We start from the raw sequence: 23,492 nt of genomic DNA on the forward strand, positions 1-23,492 counted from the left end.
TCAAAAAAAATTTTTTACCACTTCCCTTAATGATCAACCCCAATATTTTAGCATTCTGACATGAAGATGACTTTTATATAACTATCATATATTTGCTCTTCTTTCAGTTTTCTGGAGAAAGGAAAAAAAGTGATCAAATTTCTCCTTTACTCAGTCCTACCTGGGACTTTGAGCAAGTTCTTTGAACCTCAGATTTTTCAACTGCAAAATGGAAGTTTTGGACTGCGTAACTTCTTTGAACCCTTGTACTTCAAAATCTATGACCTCCTTAGAACCCAAGGACCCTGCCCTCTCCCCTGCTTGTCAAAATATAGGAAAGCCACACATTTGCTTTCCGTTCTTGAATTTAGTTCATACTAAATTCTTTAATCTGACCTCTTCATCTGGATACTAAGGGAAGAAGTAGTAGGAGATGAGAATGAAGAAGAATCTAAGAACATAGGCAAAGAACCTTTCGGGTGATTGCATAGTGTCCCTTGAGCTCATGCAGTGCCCACTTGATGTCCTGAGTACTGAGCATTTTGAAATCTTCCATGAGTAGATCAGTAGCTTGCATAAAGCAACGCTGGTCAAGAGGAGTAAGTTTAGAAAAGTCAAAATAGTCCACTTTAGACACCTAAAATGAAAGAGAATCAGAAAATTAATAAAATTTGTTAATGGGATTTATTTTCAACACAACAAAAATACAAAGAACCCTCAAAGCTGCCTCAAAACAACTGTGTCTGATTTCCTATTCCAGAGGATAAATGATTTAATAAGAGAGGAGGGAGGGAGGCAGAACTAGAATGAGAGAGAAGGAAAGAAGGGATAAGAAGAGTAACAGAATCCAAAGTCCATAACCTACAGTTTTGTTTTGTTTTTACATTTCTCAGTGGCAAACTTCCTTTTCCTTTATTTCTGACTTCTATTTTAAGATAATAACGGAGACTAACATCTAATTCACATTGTCCATTATCTTCCACTAGGATTAACTAAGAATTCAATTCTATCTTATTTTTGGTTCCAAATTATCTCCCTCTCTACCCTTCAAAGTCCACCAATCAAGAAGGCAATCATTTAAAATCATTACAAATATAGATACATAAAACAAATTTCCACTGTAGCCATGTTCCAAAAGAAAGAAAGAAAAAGAAAATATGCTTCAATCTGTACTGAGTCCAACAGTTCTGTTTGGAGGCAGATAGCATGTTTCATCACAAGTTCTTGAGAATTGTGGTTAGTCATTATGTTGATTAGAGTTACTAAGTTTTTCAGGGTTGATTATTTTTACAATATTGCTGGTACTGTATAAATTGTTCCTGTGGTTCTCTTACTTTACTTTGCCTAAGTTTGTACGTCTTTTTTTTTTTTTTTTTTAGTTTGTAAATGTCTTGCTAGGTTTTCCTGAAACCTTCAATATCATTTCTTATAGCACAATAGTATTCCATTACATATACCATATGCCATAACTTGTACAGCCATTCCCTAATTGATGAACAAGTCACTTAATCCTGGTTGTCTCAGTTTCCTCATCTGCAAAATGAGCTGGAGAAGGAAATGGCAAAGCACGCTACCATCATCTTTGCCAAGAAAACAAAACCCTAGATGGGGTCATAAAGAGTTGTTCACGACCAAAACAAATGACAATCTCTTAGCCAGTACTAAACTGATTTGATGATTATATCTTTGAAGTATAATCTGAGATTACATACTGCTAGTCTTCCATGTATCATCTTTTCCCCACTGATGACTTTAGTATTTCTGAACTTTTGGTCCTCCAGATTGATTTTGTTATTCTTTTTCTAACTCTAAAGAGTAATTCTCTGGCAATTTGACTGCTATGGCATTGAACAGAAAATTAATTTAGGTAGTACTGTCATTTATATTATATTATTATTATATATTATATTTTATTATATTAGTTCAGCTAATATAGATCTACTAGTGCTGGCTTTATTTGTATGAAATGCTTCTATTTTTGTGTTCATATTGTTCCTGGGAATATCTATAGTATTTCTTTTATCTCTTCCTGCTGAGATTTTTTTTTGGAAAAATTAAAAAATGTTTATGATTTCTATGACTTTATTTTATATTATGCAACGCTTGTTTAAGTTGTTAATTATTTCAACTAGTTTTTTAATTGATTAAAATGATGATGTTTGTCCTTTGTTCTCAAAGAAGATATTATCAGGGAGGTGATGCTATGACAAGCAAGTGAAGTGCTGTCTGTGCCAACCTCACTTTCTCCTCCAGAGTGATCCAGAACCAGTGGCCAGATATGAATCAGGATGTGCCCTGGAGATGGCCTTGAATGCAATGCAATCAGGGTAATGTGACACACAGCTAGTGTCAAGTGTCTGAGGTTGAATTTGAACTCCTGTCCTCCTGACTCAAAGGTCAATGCTCTATTCACTTATCACATATCATTTGATATGATAATTTTGTTTACTAATTAGCTACTGATTTAACTGATAGTGAATAGTAGTGGATTGTAGACACACTTACTTCATTCTTGATCTTACTGGAAAATCTTCTAAACTGATCAGCATTACAGATAATGCTTGTTTCTTTGTTTTCCATAGATAACACCTATCATTTTTTAGAAATGCCCCATTTATTCCTGTACTAATAGGATAAGTATTGTATTTTGTCAAGTCTTTTTTGAATTCACTGATATAAACATAAGATTCTTAATGTATTTGTGGTTAATATGGTCCATTATGCTAATAGTTTTCCTAATATATTTTATATTTAATATTTATTTATTCTCATTTTGTACAAATTTATTTATACATTAATAAAATATTCTTGTTTAAGAGTAAACAAAATACCCCCTCCTCCCCAAAAATATATACTCACTTCAGTGATAAAGTAAAAGGGAGAGAAAAAAATTAAAATAAAAAAAATAATAGTAATAATTGTAGGCATGGCCAGGTGGCACAATGGATGGAGCACCAGCCCTGGAACCAGGAGCACCCAAGCCCATATCCAGCCCCATACACCCAACAATCACCCAGCTGTGTGACATGCAAGCTACCCCAACACCGCTGCCCTGCAAAAACCAAAAAAAAAAAAAAAAAGAAAAAAAAGACCCAAAATAAAATAAAATAGTATTAATAGTAGGAGTGGTTGGGTGGCGGACAGAGCACTGGCCTTTGAACCAGGAGCACCCGGGTCCAAATCCAGCCTCAGAAACCCAACAATCACCCTGCTATGCAGCCCCAGGCGGGCCACCCAGCCCCATTTGCCCTGCACCCCCTCCCAAATAATAATAATAAAAAGTGTGCTTGAGTCTTTGTTCCAACACCAACAACTGTGTCACAGGTGGATCACATTCTTTATGATAAGTCCATCACAAAAGTTACTTCCATATTTTTCCACCTTTGCCACTGCTGATTCCAACTCCCTCCTTTAGTATTTTTCCACTACCATGTACTTTATTTTCTCTCTACTTTCACTCTGACTCTGGTGTAGGGTAGCTGAGTGGCGCAGGAGACAGATCCCTGGCCCTGGGGCCAAGAGGCCCCAAGCCCCCCTACCACCACTTAGGCCCAGCATCCACCTGGCCCTATGATCCCAGACAGGCCATGCAATCCAAACCCCTTGCAAGAAGTAAAAAAGAAAATGTGTTATATCTGACCACTCTCCCACCATGGTCCATCCTCTCCTCCAACACTCATATCCCCCCTCTTCCCCCTGTCCCCCCACTTCTTACTCCGGATGCCTATACCCCATTGAGTATATATGCTGTTTCCTCTCCTAGCCACCTCTGATGAGAGTGAAGATTCCCTCACTCCCCATTGCCTTCCCCCCTTCCATATCATTGCAGTAGCTCATTGTAATAAAGAAAAATCTTATTATATAAAATATCTTGGTCCCCTCTCCTTTTTCTTTCTCCCATTACATTTCCCTTTTTTCTACTGACTCCATTTTTACACCATATTTTATCTTCAAATTCAGCATTCTCCTGTGCTTCAACTATAAAAGCTCCTTCTACCTGCTCTATAACTGAGGTTCATATGAGTATTATCAGTATCATTTTTCTAAGCAGGAATACATGCAGTTCATCATCATTAAGTCCCTCATATTTTCCCCTTCTCCTCCAATCTCTATGCTTCACCTGAGTCCTGTATTTGAAGATCAAACCTTCTGTTCAGCTCTGGCCATTCCAACAGGAACATTTGAAATTCCCATGGTTCATTGAAAGTCCATCTTTTTCCCTGGAAGATGATATTCAGTTTGGCTGGGTAGTTGATTGTCAGTTGCATTCTAAACTCTTTTGCCTTCTGGAATATTATATTCCAAGTCTTACGAGCTTTTAATGTAGTTGCTGCTAAGTCCTGTGTGATCCTGACTGCAGCTCCATGGTATTTGAATTGTGTCCTTCTGGCTGCTTGTAATATTTTCTTTTTGACTTGGGAGTTCTGGAACTTGGCTATAATATTCCTGGGGGTTGGTTTTTTGGGGATCTCTTTCTCAGGGGGATCAGTGGATTCTCTCCATTTCTATTTTGCCCTCTGCTTCTAGGGTATCAGGGCAATTTTCCTGTAGTAATTCTTTGAAAAATGATGTCAAGGCTCTTTTCCTGATTATGACTTTCAGGTATTCCAATAATTTTTAAATTATCTTTCCTAAATCTGTTTTCCATATCAGTTGTTTTTTCAATGAGATGTTTCACATCTTCTAATTTTTCATTTCTTTGGTTTTGAAGTACTGATTCCTGATTTCTTGTAAATTCATCAGTCTCCCTGAGATCTATTCTTTGTCTGAAGGATTTGTTTTCCTCAGAGAGTTTTCTTATCTCTTTTTCCATCTGGCCAATTCTGCTTTTTAAAGCATTCTTCTCAATAACTTTTTGAACTGTTTTATCCATTTGACCTAAGCTGGTTTTTAGCACGCTATTTTCTTCAGCAGTTTTTTGGATTTCCTTGACTAAGCTGCTGACTTCATTTTCATGTTTTTCCTGAATCTGTCATTTCTTTTCCCAGTTTTACTTCTAACTCCCTCATTTGATTTTCAAAGTCTTTTTTGAGCTCTGTCATAGCCTGAGCCCAATTTCTGTTTTTCTTGGAGTCTTTAGATGCAGGAGCTTGTGCTTCCTCATCGTCAGACTGAGTGTTTTCATCCTTCTGGGATCATAGATAATGTATTTCTCAATGGTGTTCCTCTTTTTGCTCTGCTTGCTCATTTTCCCAGCCTAAGCCTGTTTTGGGGGTGCTTCCTGAGCTTTTGGAACACTCCTACAAGGATCTCAATATGTGAGGCTCTGTCCTCCCTCCTGGTCTGTGAATGACCATATACGGTCCCCTCTGCCACAGGGCTGAGGTGGGGGGGGGGGCCCTGCTGTTCTATGGGGGGGTTTAGACTGCCATCAGGATCTGAGTATGTTCAGAGCCCCAGTGTCCTGTTCCAGGGGCAGAGCTCAGCAGTTTCTCTCTCCTCACTCCCCTCCCTAGGTTCAATGGGCTCATGACCTGAGGGTTCCTGCTTACTGGCTCTGCCTGCTTCTGTTTCCTGGATCTGGGCTGCTTTGGCCAGGCTGCTTGCTGTGTGCCCTGAGGACTGGGCTTCACCTGCTCACTCTGGCAGAATTCCCCTGCTACTCCCCTGCTGCTGGGAGCCTAGGTTCCCAGTGCCCTGGGACTGCCTCTGGGAGGCTGAAGTTCTTTTGCTCTGGCAGGCCACCCCTCCAACCCCAGGGAGCAGAGCCTTTTTGCTCTTTTCCAGGTCACCTTGAGTAGCAAAACTGCCTCACTGGGTCCCTCTGTGGGCTCTGTCTCTCAAAAATTTAATTAGAGTCCTTAGTTTTGAAGATTTATGAGAGAGAGCCTAAGACACGATCTGCTCTTGTCATCATCTTGGCTCCGCCCCAATTTTCCTAATATTAATCACTCATCTGCTCCTAAAATATAATTCCTGCCTGGTTATAGTATATGATCTTTTTTTTTGGTCTTTTTTTTTAGGTTTTTGCAAGGCAAATGGGGTTAAGTGGCTTGCCCAAGGCCACACAGCTAGGTAATTATTAAGTGTCGGAGACTGGATTTGAACCCAGGTACTTCTGACTCCAGGGCTGGTGCTTTATCCACTATGCCACCTAGCCACCCCAATAGTATATGATCTTTATGCTATATTCCTGTAGTCTCCTTCCTACAATTTTTATTTAGAATTTTTGTATCAAAATTTTTAAGGAAATTGACCTATAGTTTTACATTATCCATTTTGACTCTCCCTGGTTTAAGTATCAAAACTATATTTGAGTCAACAAAGAACTATGGTAAGTTCCTTTATCTATTTTTTCCAAACACTTTGTTAATATTAGAATTAGTTGTTCTTGGGGGTGGGGTCAAAATGGTGGTAGGAGAAGAGCCTCTCCTAGGTGCTCTGTCTAAAATAATTCAAAAATCTTAAAATTATGACTCTAAATTTTTGAAGGACAGAACCCACAGAAAGATCCAGGGAGGCAATTCTCCAGTCCAAGGTAATCTGGAAAATAGTGGAAAAACTGTTCTGCAGGGTTAGAAGGGTGGCTCTGCCTGAGTGAAGAAACTTCAGCTTCCCAGGAACAGGCCCAAGGTACCTGGGAGCCATGGCTCTTGGCAGCAGAAGCAATTTCCTGTCCTACACCCCAGGGAGCACCAACTTGGAAGATAACCAGGGAGACCTCTTCCAGAGTGAGCGTGAAGCCCAGGTCCTCAGCACAGTCGCGGCACTCAGCGTGGCTGAGGCAAAGCAGATACAGGAAATGGAAGCAGGCCTGTGGAGCTGGCAAGGAGGAGCCTCAAGACAGCTGCTCCTTGAGTGCTCAGCCCACTCAAGGGGAGTGGAGGGGGACTGTCTGAAGTCTGTCCTTTGTCCCTGGAACAGGACTCTGGGGCTCTGACCACATTCAGATCCTGATCACAGTCTAGGACCTCCCATAGAACAGCAGGGGCCCCCTCCACCTCAGCCCTGTAGCAGAGGGATACACTTGTGGTCATTCACAGACCACGAGAGAAGTCAGAGCCTCATACACTGAGGTCCTTGTGGGGGAGTCCCAATAAAACTCAAAAGCTCAAGAAGCACCCCCAAAATCAGGCACAGGCTGGGGAAATGAGTAAATAGGGTAAAAAAAAAGGAACTTGACCACTGACAAATATTTTGTCTATGATCCCAAGGAGGATCAAAATACTCAATCTGAAGATGAGGAAGTACAAGCTTCTGTATCTAAAGAATCCAAGAAAAAAGAATTAGTTGTTCTTTAAATAATGATAGAATTTGAATGTAAATCTATCTGGTCCTATGTTTTTCTTAGTTCATTTATGGTTTGTTGAATTTCCTTTTCCAGGATAGGGTTATGTGAGTATTCTTTCCTCTTCTGTTAAACTAGGGAATTTATATGTTTACAAATAGCTATACATTTTATTAAAATTGTCATTTTTTTTGTTTCTGGTGGCAAAGAATTGGAAATTGAGTGAATGTCCATCAATTGGGGAAATGGCTTAATAAGCTGGGGTATATGTATGTGATGGAACACTATTGTCTATTAGAAACCAGAAGGGATGGGAATTTAGGGAAGCCTGGAGGGATTTGCATGAACTGATGCTGAGTGAGATGAGCAGAACCAGAAGAACATTGTAACCCTAACAGCAACATGGGAGTGATGATCAACCTTAATGGACTTGGGAACAGCTAGGTGGCACAGTGGATATAACACTGGCCCTGGAGTTAGGAGGACCTGGGTTCAAATTCAGTCTCAGACACTTAATAATTACTTAGCTGTGTGACCTTGTGCACTTAACCCCATTGCCTTGCAAAAACCTAAAAAAACCAAACCAAAACAAAAACCTCAATGGACTTGTGCTCATACCAACAGGGCAGCAATCAGGCACAATTTTGGGGTATCTGCGATGGAAAATGCCATCTGTATCCAGAGAAAGAATTGTGAAGTTTGAACAAAGACCAAAGACTATTACCTTTAATTTTAAAAAAATGTTATCCTATTATGTAATTCTGCTATATCTCATACTTTAGGTTTCTTCCTTTAAGGATATGATTTCTCTCTCATCACATTCAACTTAGATCAATACATACCATGTAAACAATGTAAAGACTAACAAACTGCCTTCTGTGAGGATGTGGGGGGAAGGAAGCAAGGTTGGGGGACAATTGTAAAATTCAAAATGAATAACTCTTTCAAAAAATTGTCAGTTTTACTGACATATAGTTGGGCAAAACATCTAATAACTGCTTTTATTTCATTTACATTAGTTGTAAATTCACTCTTCTTTTTTATACTGGCAATTTTGGTTTTCTTTTTAAAAAATGAAATTGGGGCAACTAGGTGGCATAGAAGATAAAGCACTGGCCCTGGAGTCAGGAGGACCTGAGTTCAAATAGGGCCTCAGACACTTAATAATTGCCTAGCTGTGTAACCTTGAGCAAGTCACTTAACCTCATTACCCCTTAAATAACAAAACAAAAAAAAATGAAATTAGACAATGGCTTATCTATTTTATTTTTTTTCCCTCCTAGCTTTATGGAGTCAATGGCTTTTCTTTAACTCTAAATTCTATAACTTTTTCTCAGGATTTCTAATTTTGTTGTTTAACAGGGGTTTTTAACTTGCTAATTTTTCTAATTTTTAGTTATAAGCTCAATTTATTGATCTGCAATTTCTATACTTTATTGACAATAAAACAAAAAATTTTCTCTAAATATCATACTGACTGCTTCTCATGAATTTTAGTATGTTGTCTCACTGTTGTCATTATCTTAAATAAAACTACTGTTTCCTATGATTTATACTCTAACTCATTCTTAAGGATTAAAGTATTTCATTTCTAACTAAATTTTAATCTATGCTTTAAAGGCTCTCTAATGAATGAAATTTTTACTGCATCATGGCCAGAAAAAGCTACATTTAGTTTTTCTTCATTTGTTGAGTTATTTTATGTTTTATTACATGGCAAATGTTTATGAAGATGTCTTGTATAGTGAAGGAATAATACTCCTTAATATTCCCATCTGATACTCTACAGGTGGATTATATCTAATTTTTCTAAAATTTTATTTCTCTCAATACTTTCTTTTCCATTTACTATGTGGTTAAATTTGTCTAGGTCTAATAAGAGTAAATTGAGGTTCTCTACTATAATAATCTTGCTAGGTAGATAACTTTAGCTTGTAATCCTAGATCCTTCCCTTTCTATAATATCAAATTCTAAGCCCTCCATTCCTTTAAAATGGTAGCTGCTAAATCTTATGTGATTCTTAACTGTGACTTCACAGTTCTTTATTTCTTTTTAGATATTTAAATTACTTTCTCCTTGACCAGAAAGTTCTAAATTTTAGTAAAAAATATTTATTGAGAGTTTTCATTTTGGGATTTCTTTCAGGAACTGGTGCATTTTTCCAATTTTTTTAAATTTTACTAACTGGTTCTAAGCTGTTTTAGCAATTTTCTCTTATAATTTCTATAAATATGCCATTGAAGTTTTTTAATTATTGTTTTTCAGAGTTTTCAGAGAGCAAGTCTTTATTCTTTATTTTCCTATCATTAATTATCTCTCCTCAATCTATTTTTCTCTTCAGTGTTTTCCTATCAAGTATTCTATACTTTCTCCAGTTTTTCAGTCTTTTGAGATTGTTTTATTATTTCTTGATGGTCAATTCTAATTTTTACATAGTTATTTTCTTCCATAAGATTTTGTACCTCTTTTTGTATACTCTTTTCAATGTTTTGGTTAGTTCTCATTTCTTTTTCCATTCTCAGTTTTATTTTTCTGACTCTTAAAAATCTCTATCTCTTCTTGCTTTAACTTTTCTTTCTGGACTAAAGTGCAACTTGCATTTTTCTTGGAGGCTTTGGTTGTAGAAGTTTCCAAGTACAATATAATAGAAAATAACAATTCTAGTTACATTAATTATTCAGTGCCATACCAAACTTCCAAAAAATTACTTTAGTGAACTAGAAAAAATAGTAACTAAATTCATATAGAGGAATAAAAGCTCAAGAATAGCAAGGGAATTAATGGGAAAAATGCAAAGGAAGATGGCCCAGCCATACTAGATGTAAAGTTATATTATGAAGCATCAGTCATTAAAACTGCTTGGTACTGGCTACGAAATAAAGTGGTGGATCAGGGGAATAGATTAGGTAGAAAAGAAACAGTAGTAAATGACTATAATAATGCTTGATAAACCCAAAGATTCCAGTTTCTGGGATCAGAACTCACTCTGAATTCACTCAGAACTATTGGGAAAACTGGAAGATAGTATGGCAGAAACTAGGCATAGACCAACATCTCATACCCTATACCAAGATAAGGTCAAAATGGATACAGGATTTAGATATAAAAGGTGATATCAATAAGCCAATTAGGAGAACAGGGAATAATTCATCTGTCAGATCTGTGGAAAGGGGAGCAATTTATGACCAAAGAAGAGATAAAAAAAACTTTGTAAAATGCAAAAAAGCATCATTTTGATTACATTAAACTGAAATTTTTTTTTACACAAATGAAACCAATGTGGCCAAGATTAAAAGGAATACATTAACTTGGGAAATAATTTTTAAAGTTAGTGTTTTGGGTAAGGAAAAAAATTTATTGAGAACTAAGTCAAATTAACAAGAATACTAATCATTTCCCTGATTGATAGATAAACAACTCTGAGGCACCACCTCACTCACACCTATCAGATTGACCAATATGACAAAAAAGAAAAATGATTAATGTTGGAGAGGATGGACACTAATGCATTGTTGGAACTGTTTTCCGGAGAGCAATTTGGAACTATGCCCAAAGAGCAATAAAACTGCATACCCTTTGATCCAGCAATACCACCACTTAGGCCTGTATACCAAAGAGATCACAAAAAGTGTAAAAATCTCAAATGTACAAGAATATTTATAGCAGCTCTTTTCATGATGGCAAAAAATTGGAAATTTAGGGGATGTCTATCAATTGAGGAATGGTTGAACAAATTGTTGAATATGAATATGATGGAACACTATTGGTCTATAAGAAATCATGAGGGACAGAAAAGCCTGGAAAGACTTGTTGAATAAAGAGAGCAGAACCAGAAGAACATTGCACTTACTAACAGCTACAGCATGATGATCAACTATGATAGACTTGCTCATCTCAGCATTACAATAGTAGAAGACAATTCTAAAAAACTTGTTATTGAAAATACCATCCACATCCAGAGAAGATGGAGTCTGCATGTAAACCAAATGCTTACTGTTTTCAATTTTTAAAATTTGTTTTATGTATTATGGTCCCCCCCCCATGGGTTTTTTCCCCTTTTTTCATTTGATTTTTCTTTCACAACATGATTAATATGGATATTTTTTTTAGGTTGTTTTTTTTTTTTTTGCAAGGCAATGGGGTTAAGTGGCTTGCCCAAGGCTACACAGCTAGGTAATTATAAAGTATCTGAGGCCAGATTTGAACTCAGGTACTCCTGACTCCAGGGCTGGTGCTCTATTCACTGGGCCACCTAGCCGCCCCTGGATATATGTTTTTAAATAGTTATTATATAAAATCTACATTAGATTGCTTTCTATCGGGGAAAGGGAGAAGGGAAGGAGGGAGAAAAATATGAAACTCAAACTTAACAAAAATGATTGTTGAAAACTATCTTTGCATGTAAATTGGAAAAATAACAAGTTCCAAGTCAATGTCTTCTATGTTCATGTCTTGAGTTTCCCTGGATGGTCAAATTCTTTCTGTTTGTTCATTCTCATAGCCTATCTCTTGACTTTGGACTTATTGTGCTGAGGGAAAGGGGAGAATGTCTGGTCTTAAATGTCTATCTTTTACTTCCTTCAGCTACTTTAATAGCTCAGTTTAGGGACCTTCAAACTTTCAGTTCAAAGTATGGTGATACAGGTTTACAACCCCCTTGTTCTAAGTTCCACAATGCCAGACTCAGGTTTCGGTTACTGTCTTGGATATAGTTGAGTTTCAGTAATGTTGATGGACTCAGTTACTTTTAGCTGACAGTGAGGTTCTGAAGATTAAGAGTGACTAAAGCTGGCTCCCCTTTGGCCTTGTTCTTTAACCTTAAGCTTGTGTGCTAGGCTAAACTGTAGAACTGAGTCACTGCTCTACTCCTGTACTCAGGAACCACATGGAAAATTTTCTAGAATTTGGTTTTGCTGAATTCTCAACTGAGACACTTACTTGGTTACAGTACTAATCTCTGCACTGGGCTCCTGGATAACCTCTAACCCAACGTCTAGAGACCTTTCTTAAATGACTTGTTACTTTTCTTGGGTTTCCTGATCAGAATTCAGTCTGGTGCCTTTATTAATTTGTTGTGGAGAAGGTGTGTTGAGAGAACTAGGAGATCTTGACTTTGTTACTAACTTTGAAATTTTAGGCTTTTTTTTTTTTGTTCTTGGCTTCTTTGGCTGGAAGGGTCAGGATAAGGAGGAGAAAGAAGATTGTTGGGCAATGACAGGCAGAAATGAGATTTAATTTATTAGAAAAACATGAATAAAACTTTGAAATTCTACTCTAGGCAAAAAAGAGAATACAGAAATCTGCTTTCTTCCCTTTAAGAGTATGAATTTTAAAAAAAGATAAAAGGCATACTGGAAAATATTACAAATAAGAATACTGTACTTGCCTTTTTCTCATCTTGGCTGGCAAGCAGGCTGCTGTTAGGATTTAAAACCACTCTGCCTTCCTTCTTTGGATAATCTGGGTTTTCCAGAAGAAAATTACAAAGTCTACAAAAAAACAGAAAACAAAACCCAACATTACTTTTATAATTCTCCAAAGTAAAATACCTCTAAAATGAAGCAAATGTAACTTTAGAAATTAAAATTCTCTATTGGCCTCTATAACTTACTAAAATCCCATTAATTCATAAAAAACATTTAACTTGAAATGATTTATTTTTGTTTACTTAAGTAGTAATGTCCATTAAATTCTCACTCCTTCACATTCAATGGCTTAACCTGCTAGACTTCTACTAAGTCATAGCTAAATCATGGTGGTCAAAAAAAGCAGGAAAAATTATTTAAACCTGTGTTCTGCCATTATTTGCATACACACACACACACACACACATGTCCAGTATGCATATAAATTAAAGCTGACAATCCATTGGACAAACATTTACTTTATTAAAGGAATCTGGGCTCCCTGCAGAAGATATAAAGAAAAATTGAAAAGAAAAGATCAAATTCACTAATCCAAATTCTTCATTCTGCAACAAAACCTAATAGGGCAAATTATAGGATTTCTCCCAAATAAGACAAAGATATTAATATAAGGCCTGCTTAATTTATGAATATCCAACATAATAGTTTTCTTAAATGAATGGCAGCTCTTGCCACATCATTATCTTCACTGTAGACTCTTACCAATCTCCAACAGACTCATATACTGTTCCTCACCTAAACAACCCATTCAACTATTGCCATATTAACTCAATGTTAAGTCAGTTACAAAATCTTTGGTGAAGGGATCAAATGACAATGAGAGGACAGGGTCAGAAAGTTTTATTTTCTCATTCCAGTCAGACCCCACCATTATTTCTTGGCTTCTCCTTCCTCTATCTCAATCACTTAAGTGCTAGTATGATTTAGTTAGTGTATGCAGAAATGGACATACTGATGAATCAGTGTTCTTTTAAAAATCACTATCTACACTATAAACAGAGTCAATGTATGTCAATATTTCTTAGGTGAACTGACTAAATCTTAATATATTTTATGTTGAGGTATGAAACCAAAACCAGCTAACATTGTCAATTTCAGATTTCCATTAGATTCTAATGGCTCAAATAAAAACAGTATACCAAAATCTATTTCAATCAGTATTTGTTGTTGTGAGTCGGTCATTCAGTCATGTCAACTTTTTGTGACATGAACCATAGCAAGTCAAGTCTTTCTGTGTTTCGTTATCTTCCCAAGTGAGTCTAAGGTCATGTTCACTGCTTACTAGCTATCTATCTTAGCTTTTGCCATCCCCTTCTCCTTTTGGCTCCAAACAGAGTTTTTTCAAATGAGCCCTATTTTCTCATTATATGCCAAAGTATTTAAGCTTCAGCTTCAGTTTTTGTCCTTCCATTCAATGGTTGAATTTATTTAATTAATTGATTTGCTCTCTTTCCTGCCCAAGATATTTTCAAAAAGTTTTTCCAAAACAGTTCAAAACTGTTGATTCTGTGGTTCCCATAACCATACATACACTGCTCCTGGAAATCATAGCACTGATATATCTTTATAAAATGGTGATAGCTCTGCTTTATAGTATGATAAATTTGACAGAGTTTTCTTTCCAAGGAGCAAGGATCTCTTAATTCCATGACTACAGTCACAGGCTTCAGTAATCTTTGAGACCAAGGATATGAAATCTAACACTGCTTCTATTTCTTCTTCCACTATTTGCCATGGACTGATGGGAATAGCTGCCATGATCTTAGTTAAATTTTAAGCTTCAAGGTCAGCTTTTATTCTCTTTTTCCCCCTTTACTCTCATCAGGAGGATTCTTAATTCTTCTTTACCATGATAGTGATATTGTCTACATATCTGAGACTACTGATATTTCTCCTCGCAATCTTAATTCCAGTGTTTAATTCATACAGTTTGGTATTTTGTATGATATACTCTGCATATAAATTAAATCTCATTTTGAGACAATCAGTTGTTTCATGTTAGGTTATAACTGGTGTGTCTTGACTCATACAGAATTTTCAGGAGACAACTAAGCTGAGCTGGTACTGTCATCTCCTTGAGAATTTGCCACAATTTATAGGGATCTGCATAGTCAAAGGCTTTAGTGTAATCAAAATAGAAGAAATGTTTTTTTGGAACCCCCTGCTTTTTCAATAATTCAGCAAATGTTTGCAATTTTGTCTCTGCCTCTTCGAAAACCAGTCTATAGTGGGGCAGCTAGGTGGCACAGTGGATAGCGCATAGACCCTGGAATGAGGAGGACCTGAGTTCAAATTTGGCCTCAGACATTTACTAATTACCTAGCTGTGTGACTTTGGGTAAGTCACTTAACACCATTGCCTTGCTAAAAAAATATGAAAGAGAAAACCAGTCTATACCAGTATAACATTGCTGGCATGTGAGCTAAGTATAGTTGTTTGATAGGTTTTACCTCTGCCATGGTCCTTCTTTAGGACTGGAACATAAAGTTTTTCCAACAGTGGCCACTGCTGAGTTTTCCATTATTTGCTGTTATACTGAGTGCAACACTTTAATAGCAACATAAATTATGATTTTAAAGTCAGTGTTATTAATGATATTTTAAATCTTTCCTTCATTCAAAGGGGACCCCACACTAAATTATTTTACATATTTGGTTATTTGCATACAAAGCTGAGTTAGAATTCCTCAAAAATAAGTCTTTTGGATCCTACCACATTTACTTTACAGCTTTTCTTTAACAGTACTATTTGGGTTTTAAAACTTTGATGAAAATTAAAGTCAGTGTCATTGAGGATTAATTACAAGACTTTCCTTTTATCAAAAATACAACACTATTAATTAATACCACAGAGCACAAGATCAATTAAGAGGTTCACAGAAACCCAAATCAGTCATTTGATAATTATATTTCAAGCTTGTTCTGGGCTGCCATGCCATGAAGATGAGACTATTCTGTAAAGTAACTGTGACTAGGGTTCCAACCTGTTTACCTCTAGACATGTGATTACAGCACAAAGCAGTTTTGGACAAATTCAGATGAAATAAAAATGAAAATGAAATAGAATGAAAAAAAGACTTTAGCATCCTAAAAGCACATACTTCATGGCCAAAGAGAATATAATGAACTATTTTCCTATCCTATAAGTACTCAACTGCTCTAAAAAAAATTCTCTCATAATAATAACATATAAAGAGCATAAGAAACATGAAGAGAAAAGGAACTGAAACTTGGGTGATGGTCAACTTAGGTTTTTTTAATTTACCTGGAGATATTATTATGTTGATTAGAAAAATTGGTCCCACAAATCTAAGGCTAAAATCAAAGAAAATTAAAGGTGGCTATAGGTTCATAAGAAATACCCCTTTATCTAGATGTTAATGGACATCTGCAGATGGAACAATAGCTTCTATTTGCTTCTAATAGAATCTTGAGTTCTACTCTCTCATGATAAAGAAAAGTAGGCATCTAGCAAAGGTAAAAGGTGATAGGCTAAGTGCACTGTATATAACTCATCAGGAAATAAAGAGTTCTAGAAAAATCTGTCTAACTTAATCACATAGTTCACTGCTAAAGTCCAATTAATTCTGTGTGGGATAAAGTTTTAAGATTTCTTCAGTTAAAAAATTATAGATTGAATCTGGTTAGCTATGTGCCCCTCCTCCCTTGACAAAGCAAACTTCTTGGATATTGTTGAAGAGTCAACTGACTTCATCTTATCTGTTGATGTCTGAAGAATCATTCAATTCCTGGGACTAAAGAGATAATCCAGTTTTGGTTTGAATTTTATGTTCTTTTCTTTTTTTTATTTTAATATTTATTTATTCTCTTTTTTGTACAAATAATGTTTTTATACATTAATAAAATATTCTTGTTTAAGAGTAAAGAGAATACCCCCTCCCCCCACAAAATATAGACTCGCTTGAGCAATTAAGGGGAGAGGAAAAAAATTAAAATTAAAATAAATAATAGTAATAATTGTAGGTATGGCCAGGTGGCGCAATGGACGGAGCACCAGCCCTGGAGCCAGGAGCACCCGAGCCCATATCCGGCCCCATACACCCAACAATCACCCAGCCATGTGACATGCAAGCCACCTCAACCCCACTGCCCTGCAAAAAACAAAAAAAAAAAGAAAAAAAGACCCAAAATAAAATAAAATAGTAATAATAGTAGGGGTGGCTGGGTGGCAGACAGAGCATTGGCCCTTGAGTCAGGAGCACCCAGGCCCAAATCCAGCCTCAGACACTCAACAATCACCCTGCTATGCGGCTCCAGGCAGGCCACCCAGCCCCATTTGCCCTGCACCCCCCCAAAATAATAATAATAAAAAATGTGCTTCAGTCTTTGATCCAACACCAACAACTCTGTCGCGGGTGGATCACATTCTTTATGATAAGTCCATCACAAAAGTTGCTTCCATATTTTTCCACCGCTGCCATTGTTGATTGCAACTCCCTCCTTTCGTATTTCTCCACTACCATGTACCATATTTTCTCTCTCTTTTCACTCTGACTCTGCTGTAGGGCATCTGAGTGGCGCAGCAGACAAATCCTTGGTCCTGGGGCCAAGAGGCCCCAAGCCCCTCTAAAACCACTTAGGCCCAGCATCTACCTGGCCCTATGGTCCTGGACAGGCCATCCAATTCCAGCCCCTTGCAAGAACTAAAAAAGAAAATGTGTTATATCTGACCACTCTCCCACCATGGTCCATCCTCTCCTCCATCATTCACATCCCCTACTTCCCCTTGCCCCCACTTCTTACTCCAGATGTCCATACCCCATTGAGTATATATGCTGTTTCCTGTCCTAGCCACCTCTGATGAGAGTGAAGATTCCCTCATTCCCCTTTGCCTTCCCCCCTTCCATATCATTGCAATAGCTCATTGTAATAAAGAAAAAACTTATTATATGAGATATCTTGGTCTATTCCCCCCTCTCCTTTTTCTTTCTCCCATTACATTTCCCTTTTTTTCTATTGACTCCATTTTTACACCATACTTTATCTTCAAATTCAGCTTTCTCCTGTACTTCAACTATAAAAGCTCCCTCTACCTGCTCTATTAACTGAGAAGGTTCATGAGTATTATCAGTGTCATTTTTCTAAGTCCCTCATATTTTCCCCCTTTCCTTCAATCTCCATGCTTCACCTGAGTCCTGTATCTGAAGATCAAACCTTCTGTTCAGCTCTGGCCATTCTAACAGGAACTTTTGAAATTCCCATGGTTCATTGAAAATCCATCTTTTTCCCTGGAAAAGGACATTCAGCCTTGCTGGGTAGTTGATTCTTGGTTGCATTCTAAGCTCTTCTGCCTTCCTGTATATTATATTCAAGCCCTATGAGCTTCTAATGTAGTTGCTGCTAAGTCCTATGTGATCCTGACTGCAGCTCCACGATATTTGAATTGTGTCCTTCTGGCTGCTTGTAATATTTTCTCTTTGACTTGGGAGTTCTGGAATTTGGCTATAATATTCCTAGGGGTTGGTTTTTTGGGATCTCTTTCTCGGGGGGGGGGGGGGGGGATCAGTGGATTCTCTCCATTTCTATTTTGCCCTCTGCTTCTAGAATATTAGGGCAATTTTCCTGTAGTAATTCTTCGAAAATGATGTCAAGGCTCTTCCTGATCATAACTTTCAGGTATTCCAATCATTTTTCCTAAGTCTGTTTTCCATGTCAGTTGTTTTTTCAATGATGTTTCACATTTTCTTCTGATTTTTCATTTTTTTGGTTTTGAAGTAATGAATCCTGGTTTCTCGTAAATTCATCAATCTCCATGAGTTCTATTCTTTGTCTGAAGGATTTGTTTTCCTCAGAGAGTTTTCTTATCTCTGTTTTTCTTGGAGTCTTTAGATGTAGGAGCTTGTGCTTCTTCATCTTCAGACTGAGTATTTTGATCCTTCTTGGGCTCATATGCAAAATATTTCTCAATGGTGTTACTCTTTTTTCTCTGTTTGCTCATTTTCCCAGCCTGAGCCTGGTTTTGGGGTGCTTCCTGAGCTTTTGGGACACTCCCACAAGGGTCTCAGTGTGTGAGGCTCTGTCCTCCCTCCTGGTCTGTGAATGGCCATATGCGCCCTCCTCTGCTACAGGGCTGAGGTGGGGGAGGGGGCCCTGCTGTTCTGTGGGGGGGTTTAGACTGAGATCAGGATCTGAATGTGGTCAGTGTCCCAGAGTCCTGTTCCAGGGACAGAGGACAGAGCTCTGCAGTCTCTCTCTTCATTCCCCTCCCTAGGTTCAATGGGCTCATGCCCTGGGGGCTCCTGCTTACCAGCTCCACCTGCTTCTGTTCCTGGATCTGGGCTGCTGAAAGACCTTGTTGCTTGCTGTGTGCCCTGAGGGCTGGGTTTCAAGTGCTCACTCTGGCAAAGGGCCCCTGCTGTTCCCCCACTTTGTGCCCCTCCACCCGGGGGTATGGCTCAGGAGACTCCCTGCTGCTGTGAGCTTCCAGCGCCCTGAGGCTGCCTCCCATGAAGTTCTTTCTCTCTGGCAGCTGCTCCTCCAACCCCAGGGAGCAGAGCCTTTCTGCTCTTTTCCAGTTTACCTTGAGTAGGAGAACTGCTTCATTGGGTCCCTCTGTGGGTACTGTCTCTCGAAAGTTTAGTTAGAGTCCTTAGCTTATGAGTTTTATGAGAGAGCACCTAAGACAAGATCCATTCTTGTGGCCATCTTCGCTCTGCCCCATGTTCTTTACCCTAGATTAGTTTGCTTTGTTTGAATTCTATGCCCCTTTCCCTAGGGTAGTTTTCCTGTTTAAATTGTCAGACCACATTCCTCATTAAGGAGTGTGGGTGGGTGGGTTGTGGAATTGCATTAGAATAAATGTGATTCTTGAACCTTTGGCTTTTGCAATCTCTCTAACTGATTGTGGCCCATTTCTGAGGAAGGAATAAAGCCTTCTCTTCATACCTTGAGAGATCTCTGAAATTTATTTAAGTGGCATTTGTTCCACACAATTGTAATCTAGAGTTAGATATAAATATCTAATCCTAAATATTTTTCATGAATTTTTTTCATTTGAAGAAGAAAAAAAGTTTATATTAAACTTTAATCTAAAATTTAATGCAGTATTCCTGCTTCTAGCTATTTTAGATATGGAAAATGAACAAGTTGCAAAACAAGACAAAATTTAATTTGTGAGAATTTGATCAATATAGGAATTTGTTTACCTTGAGAGTACATATTTATTATAATGGTTTTTATTTTTTTCAGTGGGACTGAGAGAAGGTGGGAGCAAGAGAAGACAGGATGTTAAAAAAGTAAAAAAATGTCATTGAAGAATTTATTAAAAATTCACAAAAGAAAACAGAAGGAAAGCCAGGACTCACAGAAAAACAAAATCACTTTCAAAGTTTTATGTTGAAATTGTATATCCAACGAGTTGTCCCAAAAATCTCAGCAATTTTATTAGCTTAAAACTGCACTAAGACTTTTGGAACATCCTGTATTTAAAAAAGAAAAGAAATACATTTGTAGCTGCATGTAAAATTTCTTTTTAGTGTTCTATTATGTATATAAAGTACAACTTAGTTCATATTTTTTTTAACATCCAGATAAAATCTTTTCAAATCCAAATTTTAAAAAAATCTATTTACATAAATTTTATGGACATGATGCTTTAGGTTGGGCAGCGTTAATTCTAAGGGTAAAACTACAGAGGGAATAAATATTTCTTCATGACAAATCCCAAAGGCTTTGTGTCTCTTCAATTTTGGCTGCTGGTTACTTTATGAATTTATATTCATAAATACAAACTCAACAAAATGCTATGATATTCATTCAAATGCCAAATAAATCACTGAAATATTTGTTTGCAATATCTTTTCCTAATATGAAAAACCACCTTAAATCGTTCAAAATACATGTCCTATTCACAGCCACAGAAAGACCATCTAAATGTCATAAGAACTTTAATATTTGAAATCCAATATCTTATGAAGTGACACTAAAAAAAGAAAGGAAAAAATATTGCTGAAACATGCCATAAGATGTCATAAATTATAATGAAAATAAAATTACAAGTACAATTTAAATATCATCTGAAAAAGGAAACCCAAGAACACATTAACTAAAAGTATTGAAAATGCTACAATTTAAACTGTATCTCTATGACTATACACTACCAAAACTATGTAAATAAATCAGGGAAAAATATGATCATTTCAGTACATTTTCTAGAACACAAATATTAAAGTCACTTACTATGACAAAAATATATGTTAAGTTCTATACTTACACATTTAAATCATAAAAATTCTTCAAATGTATTATTTCTTCAATATATCCATTTGCTACATCTGGAAATCTTGCTTCCTAGAGAAAAATAAGCATATTATTCCACTTCGTGAATTACAAAAGTTGAAGATACTGAATAAAAACATATATCTTTTGCAAATATTTTTCTTAATACTATGGGTCTATTGTATTACATCAAGGACTGAAAGAGGTTTTAAGAGACTCTTTCAATTCTTATATACCAGTATTTCATTCAAGTAAATTAGTCTGAATTTCAGTTATTGGTGGGTTTTAGAACTGTCTTAAAAAAAAAATCTAAATTAGATTGACAAATCATAGAAAATTTAGTGTGCTTGGGGTTTTAATTTGGATTAAAAATAAATTAAACAAAAAAGTTATCAATCAAGCAACTAGTGCTATCTCAGGAAGCTTGAATTTATCCTACCCCAACCCCATAACTTCCAAGGACAGAGGAATATCAAAAAAAGCTTCTAATTCAATTTTCATGTGCAAAATTAGCATACCAAAACGACCAATACCCAAAGGCATCTATCTGGATATGATTCTTATTTTATTTTTTTTAGGTTTTTGCAAGGCAAATGGGGTTAAGTGACTTGCCCAAGGCCACACAACCAGGTAATTATTAAGTATCTGAGACCGGATTTGAACCCAGGTACTCCTGACTCCAGAGCCAGTGCTTTATCCACTGCACCACCTAGCTGCCCTGGATATGATTCTTAAGATAAAATTGAGGGTGGTTAGGTGGCTCAGTGGATAAAGCACTGGTCCTGCAGTCGGGGGGGGGGACCTGAGTTCAAATCTAGCCTCAGATATTTATTAATTACCTAGTGTGTGACCTTGGGCAAGTCTCTTAACCCCTTTGCCTTCCAAAAAAGAAAAAAAATCGAAAGAGAAGAAATAAAACTTACTGTTTCTTTCACTAGTAGTGTAATAAATTCTTGATCTGCACCAGTGCCTCCTTGTTCAGGAACATTTTCCAAATCAGGTTGATGAGATCCTGGAAATGGGAAAGCTGGACCAGGCTGTTCATCATCTATTGCTAGCTGATGGTCTTTAAGCTCTCCAGGAGGATGGGCAGGCTGAGGAGAGGAAGGGCCTGGGATTCCATCTTGTTGTGGTTCTGGCCTTGGAAAAGCTGGTCCTGGAATCTCATCTCGATATGAGAGGTCTGCTTCAGGCTGCCCCTGCTGTGGAACAACTTGATTTGCTAATTCATTTGGTTCTTGGTCTATGGGTTGGAAATAAGGATGATCTAACCAACTATTTTCTCTTATGACCTGGTCATCTACTGCAGTAGCTGATTCTTGGAGGTTTGGTATAAGCTCTGGTTCAGAATCTTCGGTTGACTGGTTTTGAACATTTGAATGTTTGCTTTGAAAGCTAGCTTCTTCTATATTGATTATTTCCTTTTTCACACTGGGTTTCAAAATAACTTTTATAGCTTGGCTATTACTTGGTCCAGGCTTGGGATTTCGGTCTTTTTTGGACTTGTGCTTACTATGTTCAGAGGGTCCAGGCAACTGAGAATCCTGGTTTCTATTATTGTCATTTTCACTGAATCTTGACTCATTGTTTGTTGTAGAAAAAAGATCATCCTTCTCCTGCAGAAATGTAGTCATGCTCTTTTTAGACCCTCCTTCTCCCAGTCTATTCAGATCCTGCCACTGGGCAGCAGGTTTGACAATAGGCCGCAACAGTTGTGGTTTATTTGTCTAAAGTGGAAAAAAAGAGAAATGCTTAATAAAGTTAATATTTACATATCCTTATATACTTGGTTAAAATTGTGAGATTAAAAAACAATTGTTTTTTTACATCATTTGTTATGGATAATAGACCATACTTTTATATAAATTATAGTGATTTATATCCTAATTTCAAGAAAGTCTGGTATTTCTCTAGTAGTTTAATTTTAGTCTCTCTGAAGGTCACTAAAATAAAAATGGAAAAGACTTACAAAATATTTCCTTGCATCTGACTACTTTTTATTCAGGTGGTTGTTTTTATAAAGTTGAAATTAATCAATAAAACCCAAAGCTTCAGACATAATCGGACATTTATTTTCTTGTGATGTGTGATTAAAGAAGTCTTTGAAAAAGACCTATTTGTACAAGGATATACATTGTAGCCCTTCTGTGGTGGTTAAAAATTAGAAACTGAGGATGTTCATCAACTGGAGAATGGCTGAATAAGTTGTGATATGCTTGTAATGAAATACTACTAGTGTTATAAGAAATGACAAGTAGGATGATTTCAGAAAAACCTGAAAAGATTTAGATGATCTGATACTGAAAGAAGTGAGCAGAATGACACCACTGTGCACAGTAAAGCAATACTGTACTATGAATAACTATGAATGACAAGGCTACTCTCAGCAACACAATAATCAGAGATAATCCCAAAGGGCTCATGATGAAAAATGGTATCCATATTCAGATAAAGAACTGTTGGAATCTAAAAACTAACTGAAGCATACTATTTTTCCACGTAATAGGGGAAAGTATGTTTAAAAAATAAATAGGGGCAGCTAGGTGGCGCAGTGCATAGAGCAGGGCCCTGGAGTCAGGAGTACCTAAGTTCAAATCCAGCCTCAGACACTTAAAAAAAAT

The 23,492-nt window shown here is 36.9% G+C and overlaps 1 protein-coding gene across 7 annotated transcripts in view; it reads right to left on the bottom strand.

Moving 5' to 3' along the window:
- RNF216 (ring finger protein 216) overlaps positions 1-23,492 on the bottom strand; it is a 221,284-nt gene that overhangs the window by 126,911 nt on the left and 70,881 nt on the right. For all 7 annotated transcript variants that reach the window (XM_074202366.1, XM_074202364.1, XM_074202363.1 and 4 more), the window contains 4 exons: positions 21,795-22,598; positions 20,867-20,943; positions 12,595-12,697; positions 452-616 (listed from right to left, as the gene is read on the bottom strand). In XM_074202366.1, the coding sequence (XP_074058467.1) occupies positions 452-616; positions 12,595-12,697; positions 20,867-20,943; positions 21,795-22,598 (1,149 nt within the window). The remainder of the gene's footprint in view (positions 1-451; positions 617-12,594; positions 12,698-20,866; positions 20,944-21,794; positions 22,599-23,492) is intronic.

This window comes from Macrotis lagotis, chromosome X, assembly GCF_037893015.1.
Source record: "Macrotis lagotis isolate mMagLag1 chromosome X, bilby.v1.9.chrom.fasta, whole genome shotgun sequence".
Classification (NCBI taxonomy): domain Eukaryota; kingdom Metazoa; phylum Chordata; class Mammalia; order Peramelemorphia; family Peramelidae; genus Macrotis; species Macrotis lagotis.